This window comes from Diachasma alloeum, unplaced genomic scaffold (genome assembly GCF_001412515.2).
Source record: "Diachasma alloeum isolate Michigan unplaced genomic scaffold, Dall2.0 Dall_scaffold_00210, whole genome shotgun sequence".
In the NCBI taxonomy this organism is placed as follows: domain Eukaryota; kingdom Metazoa; phylum Arthropoda; class Insecta; order Hymenoptera; family Braconidae; genus Diachasma; species Diachasma alloeum.
The window spans coordinates 169,688-193,909 of NW_021680375.1; the positions used below are offsets into that span (position 1 = coordinate 169,688).

General features: G+C 36.8%; 1 protein-coding gene across 4 annotated transcripts in view; it reads left to right on the forward strand.

The window, feature by feature from the left end:
* LOC107036652 (rho guanine nucleotide exchange factor 10) overlaps positions 1 to 24,006 on the forward strand; it is a 47,742-nt gene extending 23,736 nt beyond the window's left edge. For 3 of the 4 annotated variants that reach the window (XM_015254755.1, XM_015254756.1, XM_015254759.1), the window contains 7 exons: positions 12,362 to 12,888; positions 13,761 to 14,258; positions 15,341 to 15,433; positions 16,818 to 17,204; positions 18,234 to 18,449; positions 19,556 to 20,270; positions 21,009 to 24,006. In XM_015254755.1, the coding sequence (XP_015110241.1) occupies positions 12,362 to 12,888; positions 13,761 to 14,258; positions 15,341 to 15,433; positions 16,818 to 17,204; positions 18,234 to 18,449; positions 19,556 to 20,270; positions 21,009 to 22,396 (3,824 nt within the window). In that variant the 3' untranslated portion in view covers positions 22,397 to 24,006. Of the gene's footprint in view, positions 1 to 3,772; positions 4,109 to 12,361; positions 12,889 to 13,760; positions 14,259 to 15,340; positions 15,434 to 16,817; positions 17,205 to 18,233; positions 18,450 to 19,555; positions 20,271 to 21,008 lie in introns of those variants that run through there. The other variant, XM_015254758.1, reaches the window with a different exon arrangement.
* The last annotated feature ends 216 nt before the right edge of the window (positions 24,007 to 24,222 follow it).

The following is a 24,222-nucleotide window of genomic DNA, read 5'->3' on the forward strand; positions in this document are numbered from 1 at the left end:
TATCTTTGGAGATTCTCTATTGAAAAATTGGTGTCACCTTTTTTGTCAGCACAATCTATTTCGCCAGGGATATCCTTAAGCTTGGGAACAACTGATGAGAATAATAATTTTTTATTCGTCTTATAATTCAATTGATTGAATTAGGCCGATTACACTTTTTTTGTTTCATTCAATTGAAATTCAGCATTACATTTTCCTTTTTCCCCCTCTGGGTTTCACCCGGGGCCTTGCTCTGCACTGAGAGAAAAACAAACAAGTCTTGTTTGTGCCAACAAAATCGCTAGTTGAAAATTGCCAAAAAAGAATTTATTTGGTTCGAATTTGAAAGTCTCAAACATGAATAATTGTTCTGCTTTTGACAGCAACGAAATATTTGGCTCAAGAGGCGGATAATTCACAGCAGACGGTGCCTTTTCAGGATGAATATATCTCATGTAGAGGAAAATTTATCAACAAATATTTTATCCCCAAGTTACAAGATTGCTATCATATCATTATTATTGGTTCATTTAAGGGTTCATTTGTTGTCTGGATTATTAGACAGTCGGAACGAAAAACTACTATCCCTTGTTTCGCATAAAACAAAGTTTTTTCGGGAGCAAAATACGTATGGAGTATCGAATAACGAAGGAGTAGTGCTAGAAATGACATTTCTTGCGTCTACAGAGAATGCAATTTTTTTTTAACTACTAAATCTATTTTTGCGACAAAAATTTTTCATTCCGGCGCACTCTCTGCATGATTGACACAAAAAAAATCTTTTTTTGATCATTTTCAAAAGACTATTTTCTTGGCACAAGTAAGACTTGTTTGAGAACTTGTTCGTTTTTCTCTCAGTGTGGACTCTGGATTTTGCTGTTTCATTTTCTTTTCAATTAATCCATTGACAAAATTTTCTCCCGTCGAAACTTCTACTGAAAGGAAAATTATTATTCTTATCAGCACTCCCAAGAAGAGAAAAAAGTTGATAAAAGAATAATTTTTTATCAACTTCTTTTTTATTAATATTGCTTCGCATGAAGCAATTTCCACTCGGGTCGGAGCGAGAAAAAAATATTTTACCAGTGCGGAAGATTTTACTGTACAGGGAGAATAATTTTTGCATAAAGTGACGATTCCTCCTCCCACGGAGAGAAATGTTCAGTAAAAATTACGGAACTCACAATTCGCTTACCGATTATGGAATCGACTCAGAAAATTCAAGTGATGTTAATTTTTCACAGGAGAATCAGATAAAAATTACGGAACTCACAATTCGCTTACCGATTATGGAATCGACTCAGAAAATTCAAGTGATGTTAATTTTTCACAGGGGAGTCAGATAAAAATTACGGAACGCTCTGGAGAAATTCAGTGACAGTTCCGTAAAATTTCCTACAACCGCATTTCGCTCCGGAATTACGGAAAAGATACGTAATTTTTATTGGATATTTCTCTCTGTGTCAATAACATGCTGTAGCTCAACGACAGATGATACGACCTTCATCATATTCTGGTAGAATTAAAAAACCATTGACATAAATTTTTTAAGCCTCGATTAAACTCCTTTCAATAACGATTATTTGAGTGATCGTTAAAAAATCGATTTGCAGAAATGTATCAACATTCCTGAAAATCTATAATAAATTGCGTTTTAATTGGTGTCAAAAATAACTCGTCGGAAAACCATTGATAGAATGATAATCTATGATAAATTGCTGTTTAATTGGTGTCAAGAAAATAGCTGTCATTGAAGCCGATGTTCGGAAAACATTTGGAAGAATGCGATAGATTGCATATATGAAACTTTAGGGAAGAAACCTCAAACATACAGACGTCATTAAAAAACCTGCTTATTCTGAGTTTTTACACCAAATTTAGTAATTCTGCACTATAAAAACTTGACACTACTATTTACATGAAAATTCCATGCATGTTGTTACTAAAAAGTCCATTAAGGCCCGGGTGGATTATCTTTCGAACGTTATCTCGATTGTTTTTCCATCTTCATAATGTGAAATATATCACAATTTCCATTGGATTTAACATCACGCAGGAGATGCATAGGGTTGGATAGGGCCGATTAGCCAATCAGAGGGCAGAAAGGGCCGGATATAAAAAAAAAAAAAAAGAAAGTCCGATAGAGAGGAAATAGTGAATGGATAATTTATCATGGTAACTAACAATCTGACAGCCATTAATTACTGTGACAAATGACGACCTAACAGTCAAATTATTAATTTGCAATTTTCTCCCTATTGGATTTATTTCCCAATATTATTCAAAAACGCTCTTTGAAAATATTCAGCTTTTTTTCAATGTTTTTTTGATTGTACAATCATTTTTGGAGACTCCAGGGCTATGTAAAACTGAATAGCAATTAGAAATCATTTCAGATTATCAAAATAAAAAAAACAACCAAGATCACGTTCGAAATATAATAAATATAATCCATCTTTATAATGTAAAATATATCACAATTTCCATTGGATTTAACATTACGCAGGAGTCCCTAAAAATTATGATTGTACAATAAAACAAAATTGAAAAAAACTGACCATTTTCAAAGAGCGTTTTTAGTAAAGATTAAGAAATAGGTCCGATAGAGAGGAAATAGTGAATGGATAATTTATCATGGTAACTAACAATCTGACAGCCATTGACTACTGTGACAAATGACGACCTAACAGCCATTAGATACATCAAATTATTAATTTGCAATTTCATTTTATTTGATGCATTTTATTGCATTTTATTTGATGTAAAAAATAGCAGGTATTGAAGTTCGTGTTCAGAAAACATTCGGAAGAATGCGATAGATTGCAGGTAGAAAAATTTAAGGAAGAAAACGTCAAACATACAGAGGTTATTAAAAAACTGCTTATTCTAGCTTTTTATACCAAATTCAGTGATCCTGCACTAGAGAAACTTGACACTGCTAATGTACATGAAAATTCCATATCGCCGGCGGATAGTCAAAGGGGCGTAAGTGTGTCTAAACATAGCTGTCACGCCTATCGAAAAATCAGTTAATTTCTTAAATATTCAATGAAATTACAATTTCCAACTCGTTATAAAATCGAAAAATGTTGATAATTTTAACCACATGAAATTGAACTCAAACTCACATAATTGAAAATTCAATTCGCAAAAAATGAAAAAAAAGATAAAATTAATTTTACAAAAAAAAAGATTCTACATCATTTAATTCAATGAACAATATTTTTTTTTTAAATAAAACTCTTTATTTTACACATACAAATAAATTTGTATAGGTGTTGTGAATACATTTTCAATCGCAAATGTGCAACAGTCAACAATATAAATAATAAAAATTCAATTCGCAAAAAAATGAAAGAAAAAAAAGAAAATGAATTAAAAAAAAAAGATTTTCAATCATTTAATTCAATCAACAATATTTTTTTTTGAAATAAAACTTCATTTTACACATACAAACAACTTTGTATACATGTTGGAAATACATTTTCAATAGCAAATGTGCAACACTCAACAATGTATATAATAAAAATTCAATTCGCAAAAAATGAAAGAAAAAAAAAAGAAAATGAATTTTCAAAAAAAAACATTCTCCGTCATTTAATTCAATGAACAATGACTAGACACTCGACCATCACAAGAAACTGTTTTAAATGCGTGGGTGGCACCCCCCGGGGGGCCAGGGGGCCAAGGGGGGGTAGGGGGTGGGCACGAGTGGGGGGATAAGCAACCATTCAGAATGCACAAGTACAGAGGAATATGGAAGCAGTTGATGATACGTTTTGCCGGGAGGTGGAAGGCTCTCCACTCTCTTCTGGAGTTGAGAGAGCTCAGTGCTGGTGTCTCCCCCACCTCATCATCAATGTGTGGTACGTGGTTAGTGCGGTTACGGACACAAGCCACAAGACATAATGGAATACGGACAATAGTGCAATACTCGGTTACTGCTGTTTAAGAGGTTTTTCTCGGAGTGGTTTTTTTTTGTCTCGCCTTTTGCTCTGGGTTTTTCGTATTTTATCTTTATTTTTTGTGCTGAGTGATTTTTTTTCATGTGAGTGGAGGGTTTGAGGGGGGGAGTTTTGTTTGTACATGAGGAAGCTGCGGGATGGTGTCACACTCCGGAAAAATAAACGTAAGATCTGTTTTTTTGGAGGGGAAATCTGAGATGTGAAGATTTTTGGGGGTTTTTGGGTTTTTTAAAAATCAAAAATTGTTCATATTTGGGTTTGTAATTTAATGCATCGTCCCTCTGCCATGGGGCGATTACTCTGAAGAGCAGATAATAAATCAGTAGCGAAGTGGTCAAACGGATTAAGTCGATTTTGACTATTCTTGATTTTTAATGAATATCTCGCAATCTAAGGCAGACAGCAAAATTTCTGTTATGACCTTTTCAGTAGAGGATATTGAGAGCTTCAAAAAAGATGGAGGTGAAAATTCCGCTATCTTTCTTAGATTTGGAGATATTCCTCGAAAACTCAACTAAGAGCTAAGTCGACTTAAACCGTTTCACCACTTCGCTACTGAAATAAATAAATAAAAATAAATAATTTCATGCTCTCGAAGGATGAGAAGGTTGATGGAAAAATTGAAGAAATCCGTATTCTATTGGACCACAGAGTCCTGACAGGGATGAGAGACTTCTTGGAGGACTGATTTGAATTGAGATGATTTCTGTAAAGTGGACGCTATTCACAATTTTTTGAAATGATAATTTTCACTAAGAGAAAAAATTTGTTCTACCGAAAAATTATGTTCCCCTGAAGAGATCTATTGTCGTGTTAAATCAATTTACTTGCGGGCAAAAAAGAAAATTCCCACCAATACATGATAATTTCCGTTTTAGTAATTGTTCGCGTGAGACATTTATATGTCTTTCGGGTAAATACATTCGTTCTACAGAGAATTATATGAGGCTCCGGTTTTATCAAGTGAATGTTATTGAGTAGTGTATTTGTTCAATAAACACTTATAATTTCCATGAAACAAATGACAATTTCAAGAGGAAACTACAATTTTCTTGTCGAAAAATGTGTTATTGGCAAAACTAAATAATTTCGAGAGGACTATTTTTTTCGGGAAAAAAATATTCTCTCCTCGTCAATGTATCCTTTCTGTGGTGTAAACCTATGGAGTTCTCTCAGATTAAATGATTGACGTACAATAGATTAGATTTTTTCTTGCCAACAACGAACCCCCGATAGCTAGATTGGTAGAGTAGCCAGTAAAGAAGCGCTTTTTTTTACTGTCACATAAAGGCAAACATGAAGTAGCAACGCTTCACCCCTTTTTTTTAAGCTCAATACAAATCTAAATATAAAGTAAACGAATTAATCGTACAAGGAACACCAATAACTCATAGCAAATACAATGTAAACACAGATATTATTCAAACTCGAGAATTAACTAGTTTTGACCAAAGTTTGCTCTAAAAAATAAAATAACACACATTAATTTTTTTTAGACTAGTTTTTATAAATGCATATACTGTATATATGTAAATAACGTTGTGATTCATGATAAAAACGTTGTAAAAAAAAAAAGTAGAGTAGCCAGTTGGTAATCTGAAGGTTTTGGGTTCAAATCCCCTCGGGGGCATTATCCTTGGTATCGCAATAACATCTTTCAATAATATATTGAGATGATAAAACTTTTTCTTGCCAACAGTTGGAATTCTTCTAGGGATATTTCTGATGATCACGAGAAAAATTTAATTTTTCTCCGACAAATATTCTCACGTGGACCATACCGTTTTTTGCCAGAGCCAATTTTTTCTCCCAGTGCATTGAATTTTCGGGAAAATGATTTTTTTTCCATGAACAGTACTGTCCCTTCCCTCTGGAATAAACATAGAGTGAACTAAATCCATAAATTTGTCATTGAATTATGAACATGGAAGAAATGCCGGAAGTATCAATTTTGATACTTCCTCCCTTCTCTACATAATTATCATCAGAGTTTTTAATGTTGAGATTGAAGATGACATTCAGTTGCATCCCACAATAAATAATAATAATAGGGTTCCTAAAGCGTCAATGAAAAATATAAAAATTAATCTGGTCTAAAGGGGCGTGTGTGTGTGTGGGTTTATTTTTTTTTTTTCTGATAATTTTAGTGTGAGAAAATTTGTTGAGAAATTCCTGAATTTTTACTCTGAATGGTGGAGTTCTCTCAGATCAAATGATCCCACAATAAATAATAATAATAATAGGGTTCCTAAAGCGTCAATGAAAAATATAAAAATTAGTCTGGTCTAAAGGGGCGTGTGTGTGTGTGGGTTTATTTTTTTTTCTGGTAATTTTAGTGTGAGAAAATTTGTTGAGAAATTCCTGAATTTTTGCTCTGAATGGAGACTTCAGTGAGTGCTGTCCATTAATAACAATTAAAATTCAATTCAGTTGCGAAGCCGTAAAATGGTTTAACCCTCTAAGGTAAAAAGCGTACTAAAGCGTAGTAGGGCGCTCGAGTGGGGACGCTGGCATTCCGTTTTGACGGCCGTAGAGTGGGGATATTGAAATTCGCCTTAGAGGGTCAAGTCGACTCAGCCCTTAGCTGAGTTTTCGATGAATATCTGCGAATCTAAGGAAGATAATGAAATTTTCGTCATAACCTTTTTTATAGAGCGAATTTCGGGCTATGAAAAAGGTCATAGCAAAAATTTCGCTATCTCTGCTAGATTTCGAGATATTCGTTTAAAACTGGCCAATAGTCAGAATCGACTTGAGCCGGTTTACCGCTTCGCCACTAAATTTATCATGAAATTTCGGGTGTTTTTCAAAAAATCATTATTGAAAGGGATTTAATGGTCACTTGACTGGTGATGTCCTTTGTGCCTTTTTTCTGCAAAAATCAGTTCTTAATGATTTCTGTAGATGTTAATTTTTAATCGAGTGTTAATCTTTTAAATTTGTTTTATAAGGAATGTTTCGAAGATCAAGTTTCTTTAATGAATATATATTTCAATGACACTCATTAAAATTCAATTTACCACAGTTTCGGGGATATTGATATTTTTTGAAGGTTGGTCGTTCAACGATCACTCAATAAATTATCATTGAAGAGATTTAATGGTGGCTAGCAAATTAATGTCAATGGTTTTTTGATTCTATCAGAATATCATGGGAATCCCCCCGAGGGATAGGGATTGGGATAGGATTCCGAGGTTAGGGAAAAGATAAACATCTAGAAAATTTTTTTTTAAATAAAAAAAAAGAATGAAAATTCCATGCCCAATATAACAATTCGTCAGTGTAATTATCAAATTCTTGTAATAAATAATTTAGGTTTCTGCGTGCCCGAATGCCGTGTTAAATCGAAACACCCCTCGTCAAATGAGAGACTATTCTTCAAAAAAATAATTGAGGAATGAAATTGATGAATCAATCATCAAATTTGTCAATTAAATTGCGTGAGAAAAAATTGAAAAAAAATCATGAATATTCAGCGTCATTAAAATTACATTTTGCACAAAATTATTATTTTTTAAAACATTTAAACCATCTTTTTCAGATTTTTGAAATGTTTTCAAATGGTTCAATATCGAGATTCAAATTCAGCTTTGCAAAGTTTAAATAATAAAATCATTGTAAAATGTCCGGAAATTTAGGGTCCAACGGGGCTGAAATGAAAGCTCTGATGTTCGCCTATGAAAGTAGAGAAGCATTTGACTGGAGAAAAAATAGTTAAAGTACTTGGATGTCCTTAACGACTCAACTGGAGTTTATTCACACTACTTTAATGAGTTTTCGCTTCTGAATGGAAGCAAAATTTAATTTTTTTCATCAAAATTTAAGAAATTTTCAACAAAATTTCCGAATTTTTCTTTGGCATGATTAAGTGTTAAGTGACTGTGTCCGTATGCATGGGTGTGCCAAGTTTTTTATAAATTCCTCTTTCAAGAAAAATGCTATTGTGTAATGGAATCAAAGTTTAATCCACTCAAAAGCATATTATTGATTCATCAGCGACAGTAGCTCTACTCAGTTATAAACAATGCAATTATCCACTTGTTTTAGAACCTGTCCGTACGTATTGTCATTTTTTTTTCAAGAGAAAGAATGTTTTTTTTTTCGGTTTTGGAAAGATTTTTAACGAGTTTGTGCAGTTTTCAAAATTGTGCCCTCAATTGTCGAAGATTTATAAATAGTGTCTGTAGTTATTTTTAAATGAAAGCATCTGCCATGCACTATGTTATGTTCCAATTAATGAAAATATTGAATGGTTGTACCTCACTGGGAAAAGCGTTCGTTGAAGTCTTATCCAACAATATTTATTTTCTATAGAAAAATGAATCGCCGCAGCCAAATAGTCACGGGGGGGGGTGAGCCCCCCCTTCGGGGATCAAGAGCGAAACGCGCAGGGGGCGTAGCCCCCTGTTAAAAAAATTAAAATAATATCATCAATTTTTGTTTTGATTCGGAATAGAAAATCCCCCCCCCCCCTCCACTCCAATAGAAAATATTGATATTTACCCGGTAATATTCTCGACAGTAGTTCCGGTTTAAAAAAATGCAATCACGGTCTCTCGTATTTCTCATTAAAATCCCCTTGAACAATGATCGGTGTTTGCACCGATTGCAGAGCGATAATAATTCCTCTCTCTCTCTGTTGCATTAGCGGGAGTAAAGTCGAGGCCAAGTCCCCCTGCACTGGAATCCGCCAGAGGAGATGGAATGGAGGTGGCGGCCTCCGCGTAAATTTTAACGATTAAAAAAAAAAAAGAAAAATGAACATTCGTACAGTCGAGAGTGAAAATTATTTCGTGTTCAAGGCTCCGGGGGTTGATTATTGTTTGAATAATCATTGGCGGTTGCTCGGATGTTTGAGTGAGGTATTGTCAGCATCCGCATCACGCTCATTCAATTGAGACTCGTTAAAACGCACCCGCACGACCGTTATTCCCACGTTTCTAACGTTTATTCACCCTAAATATATGTTGTTATTATTTTTTACGAATTGTGAATAATTCTTTTCGTCTCTGGAGAATTAATTTATTAAATTTTCATGGAGTTCATTTTTTTTATTTCTAAATTGATTTTTTTGTTCGAGTTAATAAAAAATAATTTTTCAGATTTTTTTTGTTTTCGTTCTCTTTTTTTGTTTGTTTGTTTTTTTTTTAATTTCAATATTCAATTTTTCGTTTTAATAATGACTTTTTAAACGAAAAAAATAATTTCATTGATTTTTTTATTTTAATTTTAAAAAAATTTCTCATGGGCCATTTTTTTTTCTTTTTGGGTTAAATTCACGATTCATTATTTTATATGTGAAATAATCGTGTCAAGGGTACGCTTTCATAGCTGAAAATAATGTCCAACGTGTTTTTTTTTGTCGGCTTCTGTTGAGAGAAAAAAATAATTGAGATGCGTTGTCGCAATAAATGGAATATATCTTATAAATAGACACTTCCGTCATTCGATGAACGACTGTACGTGAGGGCTTCTCTATGTGATTCCATCGCGGTTGTATTGCGCTCGGTTTGTCAGACCCACACATGGACGCTTTATAACTCGGTTTCATTCTGTGAAAATTCAACCGACAGACAATGCATTGAGAGTTAACTTCCAGTCGATGGATAAACATTGAAACGTTCGCCAATGGCTCAACGGATTCTCAACTTTTTCTTCATTCCTCATTGAATTTTTATCTCGGAAAAGTATACAATGGATGAACATTTTTTTTTGTCAATTTATTTTTTCCCTGAAAATTGATAAAAGAAGAAAATTAACGAAAAAAATATTGAAAATTAAAAAAACCATTGATTTTTTTCAATTCCAAAAATTCTAAAAATTTAAGAATTTAAAAAAAATTTGAAATTTGAAAATTTAACCGAAATGGAAATTTTATAAATAAAATAGACTATCAATTCGTAAAGTTCAATGTAGACATCCCAAATAATTTCGCGCCCCGTACGTTTCATTTTTTTTGTGCATGAAAAATGTTGAAAAACACGAGAAAAAAAAATTATAGAGTTTATTTGAGAAATTGAGGTGAAAAATGTTCCATTTGTTTCTAGTCTCTCGTTTGAAATTGTAATAAACAGCATCAGTGCCAAGTAAAGTGATTTTTGTCGAATGTTCGTACGTCAGAGCATTAAAAATAGAGTTGTAGATGGTGGAAGGCAGTTCAACAAGACATGGAAATGATGTTCCAATATTTGTTTTCCCTTTTTTTCTCATCCAAAGCCCTTGAACTTTGAATAACTCATAAAATCGTGGGGCGTCTTTACAGCTCGTAAAACCGAATTTCTTCTGCACGAGATGTTGGAAAGGTTGAGATTAAAGATATCTCCCCATTTCTCAGTGCCCTTCTCTCTGCAAAAAAAAATCCCTAACAACTTAATCGCAAAACGTTCAATTAATTTCACCAACGTAAATGTCATTCATTAATTTCTCATTGCGAAATATGAATCAACTCAGTTTCACTAGTTGGTTTTTGGTGAATATCTCATAAACCAACGGAGATACAAAAATTTTTATAGAAACCTTTTTTGTAGCTCTAATTCCGCTCCACAAAAAAGGTCTGTATGACAATTTCACTATCTCTCTCAGATACCGAGATACTTCCGCTCAAACTCTACCGCGGAAATACCTCTTCAGCAATGGGGACATTTTATAACATTTCTTCATTTTTTTTATAATTCATGCTTTATTATGTGTAAATTCAAGATAAAATTGTCACAATTTTTTTAATGAAAAAAATGATTGAAAATGGTGAATTTAAAATGCTCCGGTGACCTTGAATGACGTCACAACTCTGTCAATAGCGTTCAGCAACGCCATCTCTCGTCGGATTTGCGAATCAAATCAGTGCGCTTAGTAGAAATTAAATTGTGTAGTTTTGGTATGAATAAGACCATTATTTTAAACAATGTCATTAATAAATGGACACAAAAATGATTGATCACCCCCGATGACTAACCTCACTTCATTATCGCCACTGAAGCGGAAGTGGCACCTCGCAGTGAGTCAACTCCGAAGTATACGGAGAAGTGACGTCATTGTCCCTTCTCTATTCCATTTTTAATCATTTTTATAAAACAAACGACATAATATCGAAGATTTCTGCATGTATTGAGCTTCTTGCAGTTCAAACGATCTATTGACGGATATCCAAGTATCTTTTACAGTTTGGAACAGACCACACTATAGATTAATTTTTTGTCAATTAAATTGCGTGAGAAAAATTTGAAAATAGTATATTTCGTAACGAGTGCAAAATAGCATATTTCAGCACGTGTTGGGCAATATCGTCTTTAACGTGTGTGGGGTTTACAGCATCAGCCGAAGGCGAGTAATATAACCACACACGTTAAGGACGAAATTTCCCAACAAGTACTAAACCCAACATTTTTTCACGAGTTACGAACAATATTTTTCATCACAATGTGGCGGAAATTGGACTTTTAGGCACGCTCCGCGTGAAAAATCATGAATATTCAGCTTCATTCAAATTACACTTTGCACACAATTATTTTTTCTCGCTCGTGGGATTATATCACTCGCCTTCGACTCGTGCTATAAACCTCCCATGAGCCAAAAACACTTTTCCGAACTTGTATCGTAATAACCTATTTTCGTCACAAGGCGGAAAAAACTTTTCTGACGAGTGTGAGGGTTGCAGACCGAGGCGAAGCCGAGGAATGCAATCACCCGAGTCAGAAAATTTGTTTTCGGCCGAGTGACGAACATAATTTTTCTTCACAATGTCCGTAAAACCACGTTTTACGCATAGTGTGTCAAAATAGTATATTTCGTCATTAGGCCGAAAAAAACTTTTCTGGCGAATATGAGGTTTGCAGCACGAGCCGATTNTGACGAGTGTGAGGGTTGCAGACCGAGGCGAAGCCGAGGAATGCAATCACCCGAGTCAGAAAATTTGTTTTCGGCCGAGCGACGAACATAATTTTTCTTCACAATGTCCGTAAAACCACGTTTTACGCATAGTGTGTCAAAATAGTATATTTCGTCATTAGGCCGAAAAAAACTTTTCTGGCGAATATGAGGTTTGCAGCACGAGCCGATTGTCATATTCGTCAGAAAAGTTTTTTTTGGCCGTATGACGAACAATATTTTTTGTCATGACAGCCGTAGGCAGAGATTTACGGACGCGGAGCGTCCGTGAAACGCTGCCTTACGGCTGGAATGACAAAAAGTGTTTCTTGACGCGTGGGAGGCGTGTAGCGCTCGCAGAAGGCGAGCGCTCCCCTCCCAAGGGTCAAAGAACACTTTTCCCACGAGTATCGAACCCTATTTTCAATCACAATGTGTGGAAAGCGTGAAGAACGTGCGTAAAATTTCACTTTACGCACAAGTGATGAAAATGTATGGAATACATGCCCCTCTTCTGAAAACTCCAATCCTGATGGAATTCTTCTTTCATCCAGATGAGCCTCGCTCCCGCTGTCAATCCTGGGACGACGTAGCGCCCCCTTCCAGAATGGACCAATTGACAAAACGCCAGAGCCTCCAGCAACCGCCCCACCAGCTGCTGGAGGCGACGAGTTCCAACGCATCCGTGCAATCAGTAAAAAGCGAGGACTCCTGGTGCTCGGCCTCCGACCACGAGCCCTCGTCCGACGACGAGTCCGAAAAGAGCAATATGAGTATAAAAAGTAACTGTCAATTACGCAATACCCTGCACAAGGCCAAAACCCTGTGCGACAAATGGAGGACCCAAAATATAAGACTGAATAACGCAAACACCGAGGCAATTGACACCTCGATGAACCAGGGAAGATTATCACGATGGTTTAGCATCAGGCGAGGCTCTACGCATCAGTACGACGTTGACTCTTCATCGTCAGACACATCAACAGTCTCAATGTGCAGTCCCATAAAGGGTCAGCCATCATCAACACCTTTGCAGAGGTCTCCGGTGCCCAGTGCCACCACCATGTCACGTCTGATTGAGGTAAAATAAAAAGGAATTTTTTTTCATTTAAGGATGATTTTTTAAAAATGAAATTGACATTTTGCAGACGAATGGCCATGATTTTTCTGATTTATTATAATTTTGTATCGATATATGCGACTAATCGAAAAGGGAAAATTTTCGATGCATCGATATATTCCATTTGACCCCCATGTGATCCCCATGTGAACCCCATATGACCTCGATCCTTATTCTGACCCTGATGAACCTTAGTTTCTGACCCCAATAACCCGTTTCTGGACCCTTAATCTGATCTTTGTGACCTTTATTTAGACCCTTAATTTGACCCATATGATCCTTAATTTGACTCTTGTGACCCTTAATCTAACTCTCATGAACCTTACTCAGGCCCTTGTGACCCTTATTCTGACCCTCACAAACTTTATTCAGACCTTAATGACCCTTAATCTGATCCTTGTGACCCTTATTCTGACCCTCACAAACTTTAATCTGAACCTTCTGACCCTTAATCTGACCTTCGTGACCCTTATTCAAACCCTCGTGACCCTTATTCTAACTCTTAAGACCCTTATTCTTATCCTCGTGACCTTTAATTTTGGAGTCTTAATTTCGAGAACCAAATTTTCATAATCGAATTTTGGATTTTCATAAAATAGAGAGATATGCGAGTAATCGAGAAAATTTTCGATGCATCGATTTACTCTTTATCTCGACCAGTCGACAATAATTTTAAATCGATGTCATATCAGACTTATTCATATATTGATATATCGATATATAAATATATTAATATTATCACCCTGATCGATATTTGGATATATTGATACATTTATATATCGATCAGGGTGATAACCCCAGTAAAGCCTAATAAAATCATTTTTCTTTTGCAGGAAGAAGAGACTTATGCATCAAACTCAGCAGCAGCGGCAATGATGCAATTTCAATGTCCTCATCATCGCAGACAACCACCACCAACCCTTCCCCCAGCCCCATCAAAATTGACACAGCAACAATTAAAGAGACGCCTCATTGTTGCGGCACTTGTACAATCCGAGAACAGTTATGTTGCGACATTACAGAGACTAGTGAATGACTACAAAAAACCATTGGAGGAATCCTCACCACCCATACTCAGTCAAACTAAAATAGCAACACTTTTTCATCGACTACCCGAGATACTACAGTGTCATACCCTATTTAGAGTTGCATTGGCCGAATGTGTGAGATCATGGGACAAGGATGAAATGCTTGGGGATGTTTTTGTTGCCAGTTTCAGTAAAGCCATTGTCCTCGATATTTATTCTGGATTTATAAATAATTTTTCGGTCGCTATGGATCTCGCTAAACAGGAGTCCAAACGGAAAACTGCACTTGCTGATTTTTTTAAGGTGAGAATTTCATTTTCTGGGAATTTTAGTCCTTTTTTTTTTTGCACGTGTGCGAACCGTCATGAATTTAAAAATGTGTCAGCAGGAAATATAACAAGTAGCGGGCTTTGTAATTGGTGATAGGACACGTTTGTGAAGTGTTATGATTGCTTCTTTGTTGATATAATTGATCAGGGGATGATCATCACAATGAATATTTTTAACTTCATTATTTGAATGTGATATTCCGTTGGAATTAGTGACATTGTCATGCCCATTGTCTCCCATTTTTGTGCGGCTGTGGGAGTTTATTTTTTTTTGCAGGCTGTTGTGAATTCATCGTTCTTTTTCGTTGTTGAATTTTCATTCCAATTTTTTGGGGAGAGTGATTGAATAATTTTACCGTATAATAATGCCAAATAATTCTTGATAATGATTTATTGTTGTCATGACTTTTAGTCACACAATTTTTCAATGGTGATTTTGTGAATATCACAGTTTTCTATGCTGTACGTAATGAATGGATACAAACTTTTTGAGCAGAACAAAAAAAATCCTAACAATGTCAATTAAGGGATTTTGACCCTTGTGACCCTGTAACCCATGTGGCAGAATGAGTCGCAGGGTAAAATGATTTTTTTTAATTCAATAGCAAATTGAAAATGTCAAATAATTTGTTTAATTTATAATTTTTATTCGTAATGATTTATCGTTGTCATGACTTTTAGTCACACAATTTTTAAATGATGATTTTAAAAAGTTCATATTTTTCTATGCTGTGAGTAATGAATGAACAGAAACTTTTTAAGAAAACTTTTTAAAAAATTTAGTTCTTTTTACAACTTTTTTTGGGCGCAGTGTAACGTCGAAAAAAGAATACAATTCGTAATATTAAAGTCTATTTATTTCTCTTCTTTTTTTCGTGAGGTGGGGGTTGTCTGGCTTGTTTAATGGGGTCATCGTGGACCCCAATGTTTACAAGTGAGGCAATTCGAGTCGGGGTTTTAATGTTTTTCTTTGATCAATTGGTTCGCTCATAATGCAGAAGTGTGTCTTTAACAAGCTTATTAATTATCACCATCACCACCTTTCGTAATCACCAGGTGAAGCAGATAAGTGCCCATGACAGACTGTCCTTCTTTGGACTGATGGTGAAACCCGTGCAGAGGTTTCCACAGTTTATTCTCTTCCTTCAGGTAAATATTGCATTTGAATGTTGGATAGTATTTATAGGGCGAGAATTTTTATCTCTTCAGCTATTAAAAAATCGTAAAAAAGTCATTCAGACAAATGTGTCTGTTATTCTGAATTCAAAAAATTTAATTCTTCCAAACTTTAATCCCAAATATTTTTTTATATACTTAGAATGATTTAAAAAAATCATATTTGAATATTTTTTTCCATTTGAAAACTGAAATTTCAATTCCAGTTCTTTTTTTGTGCTCCCAAACCTCTAAAGCCAAAATCGCAGCATTTTTTAAAGTAAAAAATCTAATTCCTTTCAAACTTCGATTCCACATATTTTTTAAAATACTTAAAAATCATCAAAAATCCATATTCTCAAGTACTCATCTTCAGAATTCGCAAAAAAAACTGAACCAACGTTTTTCCTCTCGAACCCTTTGGACCCCCTTCCAAAAACTTCAAAAATTCTTCTCGTAAAAAAATTATATTTAAATATTGTCATCGTAGAGCCCCTTTGGCTACATGACATCGATATTTTTGTTCTGTTTGAAAACTAAGATTTTAATTCCAGTTCCTCCTTTTTGCTCCAAACCTCTAAAAAAATAAAAATCAAAAGTTTTTCTCAATAAAAAAAATTCCTTCAAACTTCGATTTCAAATATTTCTTAAAATCCAATTAATGATAATTTCTTTGGCTCACCCTTCAGTTTATTATTTAAATTTAAAGTAGCACCAACGTTCAGACCATGCCTCTGGGTCAGGGATTAAAATACTTAAAGTAGCTCTACCCTTACGGTAAATTCAAAGATTATTGAAAACTGCAATAAAATTGCAGAAAACTCGATTAGATTCGGAATTCTAATTATTTTCTCAATTTAATTATTATTTTGGTTTTTCAAATAAGAAATGTTTAAAAATCAGGATTTAACCCAGTGTCTTATGTGAAAATCAACATTTCCATTGTAATCAAAGCTTAAAATCTGAATTTTTTTCATTAGATGTGACAAAATCAAGAATTTTGTTGACACCTCATAAAAAAATAATCCACCGTTTTGCAAACAAGTTTTATTATTTATTTATAAGAGGGGAATGTTTGAAAAAATATCAATATTTTGCGAAATTTAGTTTAGATAATACTGACTGGGTATGAATTTATTCAAATTTTTTCCATGCAATTTAGTTGAAAAATTAAAAAACTGAAAATATCCAAAAGCACAGCGTAGCCCGGCCGAAGGGTAGAGCTACTTTAAAAACGCTTAAAAATAATAAAGAATCCATATTCTCAATTACTCTCCCTCAGCATTCCCCTAAAATTTCCAAAATGCTGCCCATCACCATCTCTCACCGCACGATTCACTCGCAATTAATAAAACAAATTCTTGAATCCCACTTCCAGGACCTTCTGAAACACACACCACAAGGTCACCACGACAGGATGTCCCTGCAACTAGCCCTGACGCAGCTAGAGAGTTTAGCAGAAATGTTGAACGAGAGGAAACGCGAGGCCGAGCAATTCCAGGCATTCAAAGAAATGTTACGTCATGTTTCTGGCAAACTGTCTCATCGTCCACTTTCCTCATCCTCCAGATACCTGATAAGAGAGGACAATGTTACACAATTGGAATTCAACACCAATGGAATGATAACAAAGTCCAAAAGACGAAGACTACTGTTGCTTAATGATTTGGTTGTTTGTGTGTCTGTGGCGCCGCGATCTATCGATGATTTCTCCAGCAGCGAGAGGCTCACCCTCAAATGGACACATCCGGTGTCCGACATTGAGGTAAGGAATTTCCGGAAACCATTTCGATTCTCTATTTTTCTATAATGAGTCATCTTCATCGTTCCATTTCATTATAAATTTTAATCATTTCCATAATACTGATTCATCATTTCTTCTTTAATGATTTCTTTAACTTGAGAGTTTGATATTTTTCCTTCAATAGTTCTTTCGTCATCTTCTCCATCTTCTTCATTTTTCTTCTGCTGTTTATATCTCCTTTTATTTTTAGAAGTAGATGGAAAATATATGTCATCTTCATGTTCATTTTTTCATTTGTGTCTGACGAGAAATTTAATGTCTCATATAAAACCGTTTAGTTTGTGATCGTGATATTGGCCAAATAATAAAAGCCAAATTTGTAGTTGAAAGTGAAAATATATGAATATTTTGAGTCATTATTGTAAGTAACAAGTTGAGCTTATTTTGACAGTCAATAATTATTGCATTTAGTATTATTCAAATTTGAAAGATGAAACATTTCAAAAAATACTTCAAGATATTTTTATTAACGTTAATGTATCTTAATATTTTTAATTGTCTAATAGAGGCTTCAAAAAACGTTACACTGGATTTTTTAAAAGGGGAATACGAATGTTTCATCGAATTTTGCGAAATTCTCTCAAAGCACTACTTTCACACACATTTTCACAATTAAGGAGAGGAGTTTTGGGGTCGATAATGACCCCATCAGCTAGCCAAGAAAATTTCCGATCCAAAACACTGGTCAAAACCCCATTTGGTAAATATATAGTATCACTCACTATAGTATAGCCCCATTTTGCCCCACCGCTTCCGCCACAATCGAAAAACCAATTTTCAAAAAAAAAAAAAAAACCCGGGGCAAAATGGGTTTATAACCAGTGTTTTGAACCGGAAATTTCCCCGGCAATCCAACCAAGTCATTGTTATTCACTTCTCACTATTTCCAAGAAATCCGTTGATTTCTCCTACTTTATTTGAAAGGCATGAATTCCTCACTGATTCGCCGAACAATTCATCCTCATGTTTTATTCTCAATTCATTTTAAAGATTCAAGACACCAGTACATCGCCAACATTGAGCCGATTACTCACCGCCGGATTGAACAAAGGCGGCAGCTTGAAGTCTGACAAGAGTGGGGGAATGAATGAGAGTAGTCAGGCAGGTGCTGATACCCTCTGCGTTGAAATGAATGATCTTATGCATGATTACGAGGTCATGTCGAGGATAAGTGATTTGGTTACACAACTCAAGGGCACGTATGAGGTAAATTCAACCGCATTTGTATGTTTCTATATCAGCACATCGAAAATTACTCAGAACTGCTTAATTTCTTTTCTTGGTGAATTATATTCTCATGACCCTGGTGGGTATTCCAGGAACATGAAGAGGTACGGAATTGGGAGCCCGTTTATTAGAGAGCTGGGAAAATTTCAGTCGGATTTAAACAAAAAATTACCTTCGTATCTATTTTAGTTTTAGAGATATGGACGAATACGTTATGAGTCCGTAAAGTTGAACTTTTTCGCATGCGTAGAGTATTATATTTTTTATGAAATGAACACACTTCAATTTCTAAACATCTTCTCATAAACTTTAAGAAGTGTTTGCAAAGAAAAAAAGTGCCGAGATCGAGTGGATTTACTCGTGAAGCTACTGCGCAGCTTCGGGCGCAGCTCGCGCATGCGCACTCCATCAATCAACAAGAAATGGCTGGGAATCCCCAAAAACGCCTTAGTACGATCTAAAATGCTTCTTTTTCGACAGTTACCCGAAAAGTTAGTTTTTGGGCTAGAATTCTTTACGTTTTTTTACTCATGATGCAAAAAGTTTTCACGATATTCAAATCGGGCGTTATGTCACAAGACCGATAAAATTATTTTATTAATCTCATAAGTACTTTATATTCCACGTTGAAGATTAGGATTATAATCTCGTGAGTCAGAAAATAATTTTATCGCCGTGTGGTATATCACACTTTTTGTTACTAGGCCCAGTAAACCGCGATTCTCGCCTTCGGTTCGAATTATAAAATCACATTTGCGAGAGAATATTTTTATCGCCTTGTAATACAATGTACTATTACATCCCGAGGACCAAAAATCGCGTTCTAACCGAAAGAGAAGAGATTGGAATTCACGGTTTGTGGTCCTAGGGACATACAGTAAATTGTTCTGTATAAACTTCGCTTCGGCATTTCAAGAAATATGAGGTAGCAATACTTGCGTATAAAAAATGCAACTTATCGTACGTGTAACAAAACATTTCATTATCCGCGAAACGTTCAATAAATCGCTCTTTTTCGTATTCGACTTAAAAAAAGTGCGTTTTTCATTCAACTATCACAAAAAAACCGTTTCTCGATCTTCCAGGGCATTTCAGTCCAACAAACAAAGCAAATTCTCCAATCGATCCAATCCTCCGTCCAACAAAAAGACGAGGACATGATCTGGGCGGACAGCTGCTGCCTCCAGCTGACCACAAAGCAAGGTCAGATGTACACCTTCCAAACGGAGAATCCCCTCGTAAAGAAGGATTGGATCACTGAATTGCGACTAGCCCAGCTGGCCCTGGACCCCAACAACTCGCCCTCCTGGGAGGTGCCCGAGCAGGAGCAACGACCCAGCACCAAGATGCCGCTCTTCGTCAACTCTCAACCTGTCTACAGCTCCCAGTACGCGTCCGAGGTCACCTGCGGCTGCTACTACACGACTCAATCAGCGAAACCAACGAGGAGGCACTCCTCGAGGCATCCCCAGAGCTACCTCTGGGTCTGCACGGGCAATGGTGTCTCCAGTCACATCACCGTCTTCTCCCAGTCAACTTCCGCCACGTCTTCATCGACTTCATTGAAGAAGACGTCGACGTTTGATCTCTTCGAGACGAAGGTCACGGCGATCGAGTTCGTGAAGAGCCACAGCAATCTGAGCCCTGATCTGATATTCCTGGGGACAGACTCGCATAAAATCATCATTTACAATGCTGTTGAGCCGGAGAAGCAGGAACAGCTGGGGACGTATCCAACACCCGGATCTGTCATCCAGATCAAGTCTCATTGCGATAACATCTTCATCGCTTTGGACACAGGTGAGTCGGACGTTCTTGATAACTAGTAGACGTTTTCACGTTCTGTGAATTTGAATTTCGCGGGGAAAATCAGGCGACCAATCGAACAGTGAGGTCTCGATTTTTTCGAGAGTTCGATTGTCTTCGAGATAATCAATTCACAGTTACTGCCCCTTTTGACATGAGCTGGAGGGGGGTGGGAGGGGAGGAGGAAGTGGAAGGAGTGAAGAGTGATTTTGAGATTAGAATTTGATTTTTTGGGATAGAAAGAGTAGTTTTGGAGGAACATGTGGCATGTGGGTACTCTTTCCAGAGGAAATTTCTCAGGCTATCAAATAAGAACTCTTTTAATCCTTAAATTTTTCAGGATTTAGAGATATCACTTCTATAACCTCAAAATTGTTTTGCACGTGAGGATTTTCTCCATGAACTTTTCATCTCTATTTTCAGTAGAAAAATGTAAAAATTTCGAAGATCGCTTGATATTTTCAGTTTTCGGAAATATTGAACATGAATTTTTGAGGTTAGAATGTTCAATTTCGCTGTAGATTGAGTGTTTTTGGACTGAACTAGGTCATCCGGGTATTCTTTCCACCAGAAATTTCCCTGCCTCTCCAATGAGCCTATCCTCAGCCCTCCACCCATCCAAGTTTTCGAGAATTTCCCCCCATGGCCAACCAAATCCCTTCCATCACCTTCCTACCCCTCAAATCTCCTCACCGACCATTTCTCACAAAATTTTTGTTTCTCCCTCTCCAGGTAACCTCCTAATCTACAAAAGGAACCAAGATGGCTCTTGGAACCTCTCGACCCCGAGCCAAGCCTCCCTGGGCCGTGACCCGGTCGCCAGCCTGATGCCCATCAACTCAACGGTCTACGCTGCATGCGGCAAGAAAGTCTGGGTCCTCTCGGGCCCCACCGGAGAGGTCCTCAAGAGCTTCTCCGTCCAGCACGAGCACGTCGGCAACGTCAAACTGATGGCGCACTCTGGTGTCGGGCTCTGGGTGGCCCTCAAGAACTCCTCTACCGTCTGCCTCTACCACACCGAGACCTTCAAGCACCTCCAGGACATCAACATCGCGTCCAACGTTCTCAGGGTCACCAAGACCTCCATCTTGGACAGACTGGGAACCCCCGGTGACAACGGCGAAACGGTCTCCGTCACTGTGACGGCCCTCATGGCGTGCAAGGGTCTCCTCTGGGTGGGGACCAACGTCGGGATCAGTCTGACGATCCCCCTCCCTCGCCTGGAGGGCGTTCCCATCATAAGTGGGCGTGTCAACATAAGCTACCACGCCCACTTCGGACCAATCACGTTTCTCCTGGCCCTTCAGAACTCCAAGGTCACCTACGCCAAGGATGAAGTCGAGGTCGAGGAGGTCAAGGGGACCGAGGAGGAGGTGAACAAGAACAGGGTCGATAAATTGAAGCTGCAGCTGGCGGGGAGCCCTGTGGCCTTGAGACGAAAGAAAGCTAGGGAGAGTGAGTACAGGGGCTCCAAGACCCTGCCCAGGGGTTGGGGAGGGAACTTCTCCGCCCAGGGGGCGTTCCTAGGAAACTCCCTGAGCAACTCCTCAGGCTCCTCGGGGGAGAATTGCGATGTGTATGGACTCTACGGGGAACTTATGTACCCGAGGGATTACGAGAATGACAACAACTCAGGGGTGGACACCATCTACGAGAGCTTGAGGCGGTCTGACCCGGAACTGGGGGGCGTACCCAACAAGGTCAATACCCTGGATAGACGACTGAAGATGAAGATCACGAGGCCGAGGTCGTTGGATCTCAGCAATTGGTCTGTCGACTCACATGCCAGCTCTTTGTACACCTCTTCGGGGTCCGAGGAGAATCTCTCCAAGGGGAAGCTCTCCAGGAATGGGTCGTGTGTGGGCAGGAGTGGGGGGAGAGAACCCGAATTTGTGTTTAAGGGAGGGGGAAAGGAGGAGGATAAAGTGGTGAAGGGGTGTGGTAAGGGCACGGGGAAGAGGAAGGTCCAGGTTGTTGAGCAGCCGAAGAGGACTGTCCTCACCCTGATGGGGGGCAGAGGTTATGTCAACTGGAGGCAATTGGGGGGTGTTCAGGGGAAGGGGATGAGAGAGCCTAACAGTAATGATGCACATATTGTTCTTTGGGAGATGAAGTTGTAGCGGAAGTGGAGGAAATCGGGTTGCTGAGGGGGACCTAGGGGAGCTTCTTCGGGGGGTGGACGGGAAGTGGGTCGTCATGGTAGTCGTTTTCAGGGGAAATTCGACGGGCTTTATGATGGTGATAATGATTTTTTTATATTGTTGAGGGTTTTCGAGATAATAGGGGTGACGACGAGAGGCATGGAGGGGAGGGAGATGACAATGTGGTCATTGGAGAGGGCGGAAAATTTCCGATGGAAAACACCCCTGTTGAACCTCTTTTGATGCACAACATCACGAAATATCGGTGAAAAACGGTTTTTGAGGTTAGAATCACACTTTTTTAACGGTCAGTGGGTGGAGATGGGTGGGCCTTCATGGTACTCTTTTCCAGCTCAAATTGACCGCTCTTTTCAATGGTAATGATCAAAAATTGATATCGTTGATAATTTTAGAGAAAAAGGGGGGGAAATCGTTGAGAAAATTGTTAAACTTTTTTTCAATCATTGGAAGAGATTCAGGGGTTGAAATCATGTCACGTAGAGACTAGACCGATATCCTGGAGATATTGCGTACCATGACATCCACTCACGGGAATTTAGACGTGAGCATTTTCCTCAGCAACTCCGCCTCGTCTCTCATAATTCCCCTGGGTGCTTATTTAACGTGCAAATCGACAATAATATGAAATTAAAAATCTCGTGGAACATTTTTTTGTTCTATTTTTCACGTCAAAAAAAAATTTTTTTTCGTTCATCTCAATGCAGTTTGTTTTCATGGAAAAATACATTCCTAATTTATTAATGACGTGAAAATGAAGGGCAAATGTTGGGAAAAAAAGTTGATTGTAAATCGCCAAAGAAAAATTGAAAGACGAAAAATAATTTTTTTTTGAGAAAAATTATTTTTTATTACAAAAGTAATTAAGGACAAATTCACTGATAAATTTTTCTGATGAAGAAATTCATTTTTTGTTGAAAAAATGTTAAATAAGCCATGGATATATATTAATAATGTTCAAATTTTCTGGGCCTTGTTAGTTATTAAATCGAGGAATTACTATTAAAAAACTGTTTATAACATTTTTTATAAATGAGAGAATGGTGAAAAACAGTTGGAGATTTTTCTTATAAAAATTTTCGATGAAAATTTTTGAACAAAAATATTTATATATATTTTCTGCCATTGTTCTTCTCCGCAGAAAATTTGTGGAGTAAGAAGCAACAATTAATCACTTGGGAAATGAACTTCGTTAGTTTGTAATGAGTTATATTCTTGTGATAAGAGAATCTAGAAAAAAATGATAATAACGATTGATAATACGAATGTTAACCCCTGTTGAGTGATTGAAATGAATGAATCGAGTTGATTAGAAAAATTGATTGGGAAAATTGATCTGCTTTCGAGTGATGGGTGATGAATTTTTTTGTATGATGTATATTATACGTAGGGGTTTATGTATATACATAATGCACTGGAGGGCCAACAGGTGCCATTGTAAAATTCTCACGAATATGTTAATTTTCTTCCTTTTTTCCATTAATTATTTTTGATTTTTTTCCTTTTTTCTTGTAATTTAAACAAACGTTATTGAGATATCTATGATTATAATTATTTTTCATCGAGCAGAACATATTGTCTTTCTTCTTTTATTCTTAATTTTTCCCATTATCCTCAGTCTTCATGAATTCTCGAATTCCCCATTTTTTCATCACTAAAAAAAAATTCATTTTTTATGAATCAAAACAAATTTTTTTAATTTTTTCTGACAAAAAAAATATTTTTCATTATTTTATTCATTTCAGAATTTTGAGATTGATAAATAGAAATCCCATAATGGTCTGGTT